Source organism: Electrophorus electricus, chromosome 15, assembly GCF_041902795.1.
Source record: "Electrophorus electricus isolate QZ-2024a chromosome 15, ASM4190279v1, whole genome shotgun sequence".
Taxonomy (NCBI): Eukaryota; Metazoa; Chordata; class Actinopteri; order Gymnotiformes; family Gymnotidae; genus Electrophorus; species Electrophorus electricus.
Window position 1 is genome coordinate 17,811,265 of NC_137511.1, and position 12,137 is coordinate 17,823,401.

Here is a 12,137-nt window from a genome sequence, read left to right on the forward strand (position 1 = left end):
TGGTTTATATAAGCGCACTCAACTCAACCTTAGCTACGTTGCACGTATCGGTGCGTGCCCAGCGTCTCTTAGTCATCTCGCTCATCAGCCGCCTGCTTTTAGAGGAGACACGATGTGTCTCATCTAGGCATGGACGTCAGGGATCAGGAGCATTCAGGAGCTGTCCCCCGTCTGACAACACGTTCAACCGCAGCAACACGGCTTTGGAAGTTGCCAGTTTGAGCGTTTGCACTCTGGTTGCTATATGTCATGTGAGAGGACAAATTTTGCGTCGGCTCACGGTGGAGACGGCAGCGGCAGACCGGACCAGCCGATGACAGGCTGGACTTCCCGATCCTTCGTCCTTCAGCAACTACATACAACCCGATCTGAGAGACATTGATGGGTGAGTGTGTGTGCGTGTGAGGGTAGCTTTTTTTATGGGATCCCTCCATATTATTGGAAGGCTTTCTCAGAGTACTTGACCCAAGCAACAAGCTCAGTGGCACAAATGTTACTGCTGAGAAGTTGGGCCTTAAAAACAAGGAAGCAAAACACTGAATTCAGCATCATTTTTGCATGCAGCATTGTGAGAGCGATGCCGTTGCACAACCCCGGCTGAACAATTGACCGGCCATCATTCAAAGCATGTAAACCATATTTCTTTATTAAAGATTAAGAAACTCCAAGCAGCATATTCATAAACAAAATAAGAGTCTCCCTCAGGTGTAATGTTACAGACTACACTATGATAGACTTTGCTTTTTTAATTTATTTTTTATTTTATAAATATTTTAAATTTTATATCACCCTTTTCTGAAGTTGGGAAGGGGAGGGATGTGTGTGTGTGTGTGTGTGTGTGTGTGTGTGTGTGTGTGTGTGTGTGTGTAAGGCGATGAGAGCCCGCAAGGCTGTACTGTAAAGTTCTTCCACACTTCCACTAACAGCGTCTCAGAGCCACAAGCTGCATTACACAGTGTAATATGATATTCACTTTGGTTCACATTAGAAACTACTTAGACTCGTACAAAACATACAGGCTACGACTGTGATTGGCAAGAAAGCATAGGTGGAGCTTGCTGATGTCACAATCCCTCCCCTCCTCCCATAGAACCTGCTGATATGTTACCTGCTTTCTAAAAGGAGCGTCCTGCAACTGGCAATTTGGAAAAGATGAGTAAAATGTTAGGGATTGCTTGGTGGACCTCCTAGAGACAAACCCTTCTATGTGGAGCTGGTGTAGGGTGTTTGGTCTGTCAGCCAGGCAGCTAGCCTGATTATTGGCTGGATAGCACTAGGCGGGCATGGTCAACTGCGGCTGAAATGTAACACGCACTCATTCACAGCCTGAGGTGGTCACGTTGGGTAAAGTTAAAAAAGCAACAAAAAAAAAAAGACAGAATAGAAAACACAAAGAATATTCGTGACTGCACAATTGAAAATTTAGTGAAAAAAATATCTTTTTCTACCGATATAGTAATTTAGCCAGCAAGATCTCGTATCATGTAATGGAAATAATTATATCGTTAGGGGCAGAACCTGTCATTTTGTGAAGAAATATCTCATTATAATTCCATCAAAGAAACACAATCTCCCTCATAAAAAATACAGTGACTTACTTCATAAAGATACAATCATAATTTTCTTTGCACGATTGTATTTTTTTTTCTGTTAAAAAATAGTCACAGTATGTATTTTTCATACCTTTTGTACATTACATGACTGTTTCTACAGTGTTCTTATATTCTTGAACAATAAAACCATATAATTTATTTGCAGTTTACTCTGTAAAGGGAATTATCTCTATATGTTACACATTATATCATCATGTAATTCATCAAGAAATTATGAAAAAAAGAAACAAAACTTCCATTGTATCACTATCCATCACAAAACTGTTCCAGCAGCCCAACACTGGTAAATATGAGTTAGAAAATGTGACCGTGTGATGTGGATATCCCACGTTCTCCTTAAGGATTCTTGTGCTCAAAGAATTGCAGGCTCACCGGACAATTCAGCGTTAACGCGTATCCAGCAAGGACTTCAAGAGTGAGTCCCATGGCCCTGCTACCATTCCAAAATGTTTATGTTGAATACCTCACATGAACGGGCATATCGCAGGCCTGGTGCTAACGCAAGACGCTTAAAAGACAGCAAAATTAGACATACAAGAGAAGCAGACAGCAAAATTAAACAGCGGAACATCCAAATGGACACAGTGCACTTTGAGACCAAAGAATGTCTGGAACCATAAAAAGGGTGCAAAATTATTAATATTCATCATGATTTCCATACAGAAATGTCTGATAATCCATACAGAAGTGTCTGATAATCTAGTACCAAAGGGTAGAGAGACATCTTTTATTTCGGCACTTAGAAAACAATCACAATGAATTTGCGTCTTTATCCATAGAGAACAAAATGTACAAAGCCATTCAAACAGTCATCCTTGAGTCTTTTTTAATAGTTTCTCTTTTTTTTTTTGTTTTCATTTTGTTTTTATAACTCAACTTCAAAAATTGAGAATATTCAAAATACACTTTTACTCACTTCGCTCTTTCATTATTTACAAATATTTACAAGAAAAGGGATGTTTTCATTTTGTATCTTTATTAAAAATCTCTTACTCCTCAATCCATCCTTGCATTTTGTTTTTACATGGTTCACTCCGGCCGGTCCAGTCGCCTCTTCCCTTGTTTGTCCCCTCGTTCGTCCCTGCACCCCTCTGGCAAAAGGGGTCCCTCGCCTGGCGGGCAGCCTCAGATGGACGTGCTGTGCGTGGGCTCAGTGGCTTCTGGGATGGGTCCTCCCGGTACTGGCAGATAGGACGTTGGCATGGGCATCTTGCCGGGGCTCTGCCGGAAGAGCCCCCCGTTGGGAGCCCTGTGTTTGCACTGGATGGATGGCATGGGACATAGGCTGAGAGGTAAGGGCAGGGCGCTGCCGGGCCCCGGCGCCAGGGCCCGGCCCACCCCATGGGTCTGCTCGGGGAGAAACGTGCTCACAGACAGCGCCGCCACGCCCGGGAAATCTCGGCCAGCTTCCCGAGGCTGGCTGGCTTGCATGCCGGCGATGTCCAGGGCAGAGGTCTCGATAGAGTGGCCGGTGATCTGCTTGTGCGCCATGTCCTCGTCCATAAGACTGTTCATACGCGGACGCACCTGCTCCAGGTTCACCTCCCTGTCCTGCGGAGGGCAAGAGAAGAGAGGAAGGGGAGAGAGGGAGGAAGGGACAGAGAGGCTGAGATTGGCTGGGCCTGCAGGCAGCCTGCTTTTCTTAGCTTTCTGTCTGAGAACCGAAGCTCCATGCAATTCATTTGTACCCTTGTTTTTGGTTTGTTTCGCCGGTCGGGTCGCACACGATATAGGGCCAATTGGAATCATCGAGGGGCTGAATGAGGCTTGGAATGAGAGTATAGAATGTGCACCTTGAAATCAAATTTGGCCAGAGGACAGGAAACCATTTTAAAGCCAAGTGAGACTGGCGTTTCAGGGAGAAAAGTGAGACACATGGAGATAACGGTGGAGCCGGACTGCTCTGTGGAAACGTCTGAGGAGCCAGGAGACTCGATTCCAGCTGATTCACGAGCAGGACTGGCCAGATCTTTTTTGGTTGCTGCGTTTGGACCAAAATCTCAGAGAGATGTTCTGCCAAGTGCTTTCGTGATCATGGGTGTGTTTATCCATCGCAAGCGGCAATGAGCGTGGATTACGATGTCATCATCAGAGTGACTCTCCTTCAATAGAGCGTGTACGTTTTGTTTGTTCACGATTATGTTGTAATTTAAGGGCTTCCTGTTACTTTATTGACAATATCATCAGTGCGAGAAGAAATGTGCTTTCTGATCAGTTGAAAATCTCTTGGTGAAATTTTCTTGAAGATCTATCTGTAACTACAAATGTTCCTTTTCTGTGTAATTATAATGATTAAACATATTAGCCAATATGGTTTGCGTTCTCTTGCGTTCTCTAATGGTGCTAATAACAGCAAGCAGACAGACCTGCGTGTTAATTTATTGCTTAGTGTGAGCGTTCGAATGCTAGTTCACACCAACACCATGCCGCGAACCACACAGTCATTAAACGATATTATGCTCCGGTTCTAAGCTTTTAATTACTGCACAGGGAGATGGAATTACAGGGGAAGAATTATGAAGTTGGAATAAAGACCGCCTCCTAATAAAGACGTCTGCCACTCTAGATCCTTGAATTCGTGTCGGCTTTTTAAATTCGAGTATGTGAAACAGTGGGGTTTTAATGGTGTTATAAAAATATTTTTAAAATGATATAAAGATATGTAAAAGCTGCCCAGCTTGACTCCCGAGGCGATCTGAATCAACGTTGCCTTTTTTCCTTTTCTGTCTCCGCGAGATGTGTGAGCATGTTTAAACACTTCTACTATTGAGCCACAAGTGGGAATTACAGAGCCACAGCGGGAAGTAATCAAAATCTGGGGGGGGGTGGGGTGGCAGGAAGTTCGAGTTGGGATAACAAAGCCATTTACTGTGGGTGAATTAGGCATGTCAGGTTAAAGCGGATTTTTTATTACAGGAATTGCTGTTATTTCAGAATGGTGGTCTGTACATCTCGTTGGAGTAATTCAATTTGACTTATCTAATAGGTGGAGGAATGGGATGAGGTGTTCTATTAACCAAGGAGGCAGAATACCAGAAGCTCTTTATTAATTCGAGGAAGGCAGGAGAGCTACTGATGACTCGGAATAGCTTGGGGCTTCCCAGACAGGGAACTACATGGCCTACATGGAGTCGGCGAGTACCTCAGCACAAGGCCTTAACTCTCCTCTGAGGACAGGACCTCAGAAAGAACTCATCCAGGTCAATTAAGCTATATCAGTGAATCTGCATTGCTTCCGCTGCCACTTCGCGCACTACTCTCACTATTACTACGGCACTATTAGAACCAAAGAGCCTATAGCTAGAGCACAATTACTTGAGATTCTTAGGAATGTTTATTAGCCATTGACCATTTGGTTGTCCCAGGAAGGCCTGAAGGACATGGGTCAATGGGTTCCTGCCCAACTTCTAACTAACTTTGCTCAAAGTGGACCAGCTATTTCGCTCCAAATGATCATTCCGACACACTTGTGCTTGAAATGCACTCGCCTGCGTTTACACTGATCTCCCCCCTGGCACTTTGCAAAATGCTTTTTAAAAGACCTCCCCGGGTTTGTCGAATGCGTCATATATAATAAGGGCTGTCACTGTCTCGTGCGTGTTGTGGTGTTGGGTAAAATGGTCTGTGTTGGTTTTCTGGGGAAGCTACTGCAAAAGACAAACCCCACGCCATCAGTCCAGACAACACAACATTTACGGTAGACGACACCCTTTGATAATGCTGCTGTCTTAGAAAAATGTTCTCATTCTATGTTCCTGATCTTGGTGCACTTATCAGAAGGCAACACTAATAAATGCCACCACTTAACCCACGTCTGTGTTTTGTAAAGACAAACTTTAAATTTGCAAATTATTACTGAATCACAAATCAGCTCAGAAATGCATGTCCGGTGGCTGACGAGACAGACTACTTCATGTTTAATCAACTTGACAGCAGTCTTTTAAACAATGTATAATCAAATCAGTTATTTATAAACTGGGTGTCAGGAATTTCACAGTGGTTTCACAAGGGATGATGTCCTTTTCTTAGCGTGATGGCTGTCAAGAGTACATTTACTTTTTGAGAGAAGATCAAATGAAACAAGAGAAGCTAAACTGGAACTCGTCGTGTTAGATGGGTCCTACATATCCACTTATGCTGGATGGGTCCTACATATCTTGTTATGTTAAACGGGTCCTACATATTGTGTTATATGGCTCCTTCATATTGTGTTTTCATGTTATATTGGTCCTATATATAATGTTATGATGTCATATGGGTCGTATATGTAATGTTATCATGTTATATGGGGCTGACACATTGTGTTCTCATGCTGGATGGGTCCAACATATGATGTTATCATGTCATATGTCTTACATTTTATAATATCATCTTCCTACATGTCATGATATCATGTTATATCGGTCCTATATATCATGTCATCATTTTATCATGTTATACGAGCGTTACCTATCATGCTGTCATGTTAGATGAGTCCGACATATGATCTCCTGTTAGATGGGTATCTACCCCTCCTCTGCCCCAACCCCGTCGTTCTCGGCCCCCGGTCTGCCCCCGCGTAGCATGTCAGATCTTAACGGGCGCTATTCTGACCTGTGTCAATAGCCTCTGCTTCATCCCAGTCTCTCTCTCTCTCTGTCCAAATGTTCTTGCTCCCCTCCGCTGACGCAGTAGCAATATCATTATATCTCAATGGATCTGACACCCTTGCCCCTCTGTAATCCTTAGTAACCTGCACGAGATCATAAACATATCAAGAAAGCAAGCGAAATTAAAACAAAACAAAACAAAAAAAGGAAATAAATATAGAAGTAAATGTGAAGAAATGGGGGGAGGGGAATAATAAAGAGAAATTCAAACTGGTCCACATTGACATATCATTGCAAAATGACGTCACGCTGTGTGCTGCTGGCGATGGCAGACTAGTCAGGTTGCAGTGAGGGGTGTGCACTGGTGTGTCTTCATTGCTAGGGGCTGAACTACTGAACAGACAGACCCACGCAAGCAACCTCCTGCCGACACTTTAGTTTATGGATCCACGTCAAGCCGCGCCAACCTATCACGAAGAGTTTGTGCGGGGGGTTCTGGGGTAAAGTGGCAGGGTTCGTTTGAGAGGACACCCGACTCATCCTAAGGTGCGAGTGCGAGCCTGGCTAAGAAGCTTAGTTGCGGTTGTGGTTTGCTGAAGGAAAAAACAAAGAAGCAGAACGGCTCAGCAAAGTGAACGTTTGTCTGCCAGCATGAAGGGTCAGCAACGATGATGAAAGAAAAAATTCGAAAGGATACAAAGAAAACAGTCAAAATAGTAATACAAATGTCAGCTCTGGCAGAGAAAGGGGTTTTAGTCAAAGGACTAGGCAATTAAATCTCTCCTTACAGAGTATTAGCTATTACAGTCTTTAGTTATTGGGATTTGGAAGAGGTTCTCATGGACCTTCTGGTATGAATTAATCCCAGTTCAGTCACCTGGAACCTGTTTCTTAATGAACTGGTGAAACAGAATCAGGGGGGTCATCTCTATTGCACTCAGAAGTATTATCTGACAGAACTCTGACGGAATAATATTAATATAGACCAACCCTCTCCCCCAACTGACGCAATTTGGTGGAGTTCTGAATAAAGAATTCAAATCTTACAATGAAATAAAAAGCCAAAGAGATCATTTACAATATAAATAGAACAAAAGAATACAGCTCTTATTCTGTTACACAATTACATAAATACTCTTGTAAATGCTTTAAAAAGCCATCTGGTTCAAAGATCCTTCAGCGGCTCCCCCAAAACCCAATAACTGCTGGACTCATGCTGTATTGGTAAAAGACAGTACTCTGTCCTTGAGCCTGGCCTGGCAGGGTGGTGACGAGGTGAGCGGGGGCGGGGCGGTTTGGTGCGGGTGGATGTGGCGACCCCGAGACAACCTGCTCCTGGGGCTTTCCTCTGTCAGGATGGATGAGACCAATTTTGATTTCAGCAGAGCACACCTATAACTGAGTGTACTGGAGCTCGACTAAGTCAGGGCCTGCGTCTGTGGCTGGATCCTTAAAGTAGAGTGTGGCTCTGTCCTCGCCCTGCTGCATGGACCTCCGCGCTCTGAGCTCGGTCACCTCTTTGGACTGCTCTTGTCGGCAGCGGTTGCCGCTCCACCACATCTCCAGAGCAGCCACCAAGCAGGCGAGCACCAGGCCGGCGGCCAGGACGCAGAAGACCCCCGCGAAGCTGTGCAGCTTGAGCGAGCGGCCGTCGGGCGGCGCCCCCCGGCGGCCGCTCAGGTCGCAGCGGCCCGAGCGTGGCCACCACTTCTGCTTCAGCACGTCCAGGTCGCCCTTCTCTTGCAGCTCCAGGATCCTGCAGGAAGAGGAAGTGGGGTCTGGAGCTCAGAGAGAGACAGTTAATAGGCCTGCTAACTAGCACCATGTGAAGATGGACCTTTCAAGTGGATTAGTACTCTGCACACTCTCTTCTTTGATTCATCGGGTGATTCCGACGCCTTTCCAGGGCTTTCCAGGTGTGTTGGGGAAGGAAAGACACTATGCTCCTACGGGAGGGAGTGAGCAAGTCAGCACAAAGGATTGCATGCAAAAAAAAAAAAAACCACTCAGCATGAGAAGAGGCATCCCAGATTTGGCCTGGATGCATAAAAACCACTCAACCATCCCAGATTAGGCTGCATCATTCACCATAACCTGCAACTTCAAAGGTCCATCCTCACATTGGAACTAATCAGTAAGAAGCCTATAAGAAAATAATAAAAGGAAGAGAAGCAGTGTCACTGTATGCATTAGTCGCGCTTTTAGACCCATGGGTGGCACTAGGTTTTTAGACATAAAAGTTTGGCGAGTTTTCATCAAAGGTGGTTTATTAAAGTTGCATATGTTGTTCTTAACTGCACCCCAACTGTATGAAGTGGCATTAAACTATGAGGATGTTTGATTTATGACGTAGCGCTCACTCGTATGTCTGCAGGCAATGTCATTTGGGACCGCTCGCCTGCGCCGAGCCCGACGTGACTACATTTAATTCCTCGGCCAGCTTAATTAAATGTCAACTTTGTGAGGTCGCCCACTGACGGAAATGGAAGTGAAACAAACAGGCACTGGATGTGTAAAGAAACATTTAATGAGGGAAAGCCACGACAGAGCCACAAGTCGCACCTTTATCGGCAAGAGACCTGCGGGCGGGGGGAGCAGATAAATGGGAGCACTATGGGCTTGGGGAGGGGGGGGTGCAGAAAATGAGAAAGTAAGATGAATCGTCCTCTCTAGAGAAGATGACATGCGGGCTACAGGCCCATTAGCCCTAGAGCTGCCTGGCAGATGACCACAGGGGAGTTAACGTGGAGATGGCCTCCATGGACGGAAGTTCACTTTTTACGCTGATCTGTCAGGCAGGTAAACAAAGAAAGAAACAAAAAAAATATTTAAAACTAAAATATCTATTTTACCAGCAATTGCAATAGAAGAGAATCTGTTGCTCACTGGTCAGTGACCCTGTTTTAAGGTCAGTTTAGGTTTTAAGCCACATTGTGCCTGTTATGTTAATTCTTTGCTGCAAGTTGGTACCAGAGTTGGTACAGAGTAGGTAGAAATTAAATAATAGTTTTCAATAACTTTGTGCTCACTATCCACTATCCACTAGTTCCTCTGTGAACATGATGATGTAATCAGGCTGAAATGAACTTTTTACATGAAAACAAGTCTGAGTGGAGTCCGGCTCTTTCTCCGGTTTTCTCTCACCAAGTGCCAGAGCGTAAAAACATACTAGCACTGTTCTTAGCTCCTACATCTGGTCATCGCTGGAGCTCATGCAGCCAGACTTTCCAACATTTTGAAGAAGTAATTGGCTTTTGGATTCGTGGGGGTTAAGTCCACACGGTCCAGGCTAATTGAGAAGTCTGGCAGTCATTAAGGCTCCTGCGAGGATCTGAGAGAGTTACGCAAGCTTCTTGACGATCAGCAATCATACGCGGTCGGAGTTGCAAGATGTTGAGTCATGCTCGGATATTCTAGATGGATCAATACAGACTGCATGAAAGAGAAGTCAAGAGGAAAAGATTGCTCTGCCTGTTCTCCACATACAGGAACAGTATGATTATACAATCTTAGTTGGTTACAAGTAGAGATTTGTATAATCTGCCCGCAACTGTTCTGCTGGCAAAGGAACCAGTTTATGCTCGGTAAAACCTGGCTCAGGAAAACACATCTAATTAAGCAGCACTTTGCACTTAAAAAAGGGGGCAGTGATAAACAAAAGAAGAGGTTTCAGACATCTCTGCTGACATTTTCCTCAAATTACCAAGTTTGGGTTAATGACTTTAGGTTACCGAAGGACTTGATGCTTGTAAAAACAAAAGCAAATAGTGAAATATCCTCAGGAGAATATCCACCTTGCTTTGCTTGGCTATGCTTCGTCCGGATAAAATTCACCTATACGGAATGTTTTCCGGCCACCCAGGGCTCCCTGGATAACTGTGGGGTGTGAGTTGGCTGATTGGATGTGAACGGTGATGAAGGCAGAATGGGGCGGGGTTATACAGACAGACGGGCACTCACTTCTGGGAGAAGAGGTCTCTGTAGGGGCTCCCGTGCTGCAGGGCGAGGCCGTAGCCCTTACTGCTCACGCCTCCGCCCGACACAGTGACGGTGCAATCGTCATCTGTCAACGCCGCATACTCCACCACCGCCATGTCCCACAGGAAGGCATACGGGCCCTTCTTGGCCTGCGGATGTACATAGTAGCAGTAGGATGAGCGTACGTGTCGTTCTATGTGACTGCTGAGCTGGATCTGGAATCCAGACCTCTCATTTACAGCCTTTATTGCCACCAATAAAGCAACTTGGACAATTTCATGATAACTGCAGTACGTTTTACCATGAGGAAAGAAGTGGGATTAATGTGTTACAGTGGTAACATTTTAGGGATGAATGTGTTACAGTGGTAACATTTTAGGGATTAATGTGTTATGCTGCTGTTTGAAGGGCAAACGGATTTCCCGTATATACATGTAAAGCTGTCAAAGTGCAATAGTGCTCCGACCAAAAAGCTCCAGGAAGACCCGTAAAAGAGCCGTCCGCTGCTCAAGATCATTACTCGCCGAAAGACACAAATACGATTCTGTCCTTCTTCTGCAGTATTTGTGATCCTTTACTCTCTGGTATCCTCTCTTGCACGTTTAAACAAACGCTTAAAAGCACCCCTTGTTTAAATTGAAAGATGCCACACGTCGGCTTTAGCGCGACGACTTGGGAGGACAAACAAAGCTGTTTTGCGTGGGACAGATTCTTTAGCGAGTGGGTATTTCACTGGACACTGAGCGGAAGCTGCTGTGTTGGTAGTGCTCATAAAAAAAACAAAAAAAAAACCAACAGCAGGGGCCCACTCAAAACACTGACGCATTAAACTGCTTAAACTGTGAATAACTGCCACGGATGAGTCAGTGACACGTCCAGCACACGTGTGAGCAACAAATTCTGCTCCCACATGTGTGGAAACGAGCCAGTTTAGAGATTAACCTTCATAAATATTAATATGCTTCTGTAGCTTTTGTGTCAGAGAGATCGGGTGGAACTCGTTTTGGAGAATGGGATATTTGTTGTCATATCACATTGGAGTTGTTGAAAACGAGGCGAATACTTTCTCTTTTTCCGTCTTTGTGCCAGAAGCTATAATGGAGGTTAATTTATGCTGTGTATTGTTTCTGTGACAATGTTTTTGGGTCACAGTGAAAAGACCTCTATCCAAAACGAATGTAAACCATTCACACGATCAGTGTGAGTGAGATTAACACCCATCACGCTCCATTAAATGTCACTGAGGTCATCATTTTATCACTTCATATTCTAACCCAATTAGAGTCTCGCCCTACCAAAATGGACCCTCCCCTGCTCCATACCGCAAGTCTCCCCTGTTTAAGCAATGCAGTGGTCGGGGAGTGCGTCTGGAGATGTAGCAGGGCTCTGCGGGCTGTACCTTGCGGATGCCCTCGGAGGGGCTGGACACAGAGTGGTCCTGCCCGTCATTCTTGCTGATGGTTCTCCAGAGCTCTGCGTAAGTGCTGTCCTGCTCCAGAGGATTCGTCCCCTTGGCCCGGAAGTAGTCGTACACGGCCGAGTCCCGCACCGTGCCGTAGTCCAAGTCCACCTGCCTCGCCAGGTCCTGAAAGGTCCTGAAGGGAGCCGGGGCAGAAAGAGGGCGTGAGACAGGGCAAGCGTGAGAAAGAGGGAGAAATGGACTGGCAGTATAGAGACAGAGTGGGAAGGAGAAAGAAGGAGAGAGAATAAAATGAAAGCAACTGAGTTACTGCTTTAGTCTTTAAGTTACTTAACAGTACGGTGTATTCGTGAGATTATTTTACATTTAGTATTCCATACACTCGCCAGATATTTTATTAGAAACACCCTGCATCTACCTTTTATTAGCTACATATATTTTATAAACACACGTTATAAGCGTACAATTTCAAACTTCAGCCTGTCTGTCCATCCGGTGCATCAGTGGTCAGTATCAGTAACGCTCAGTGGTCAGTAG

General features: G+C 45.0%; 1 protein-coding gene across 7 annotated transcripts in view; it reads right to left on the minus strand.

Annotated features, from left to right (window-relative positions):
- Positions 1-625: 625 nt before the first annotated feature.
- Positions 626-12,137, minus strand: part of grid1b (glutamate receptor, ionotropic, delta 1b) — a 218,995-nt gene continuing 207,483 nt past the window's right edge. For 6 of the 7 annotated variants that reach the window (XM_081697688.1, XM_035533703.2, XM_081697690.1 and 3 more), the window contains 5 exons: positions 11,580-11,775; positions 10,163-10,329; positions 7,718-7,958; positions 6,207-6,345; positions 626-3,164 (listed from right to left, as the gene is read on the minus strand). In XM_081697688.1, coding sequence (XP_081553814.1) covers positions 2,764-3,164; positions 6,207-6,345; positions 7,718-7,958; positions 10,163-10,329; positions 11,580-11,775 — 1,144 coding nt within the window. In that variant the 3' untranslated portion in view covers positions 626-2,763. The remainder of the gene's footprint in view (positions 3,165-6,206; positions 6,346-7,717; positions 7,959-10,162; positions 10,330-11,579; positions 11,776-12,137) is intronic. The other variant, XM_035533704.2, reaches the window with a different exon arrangement.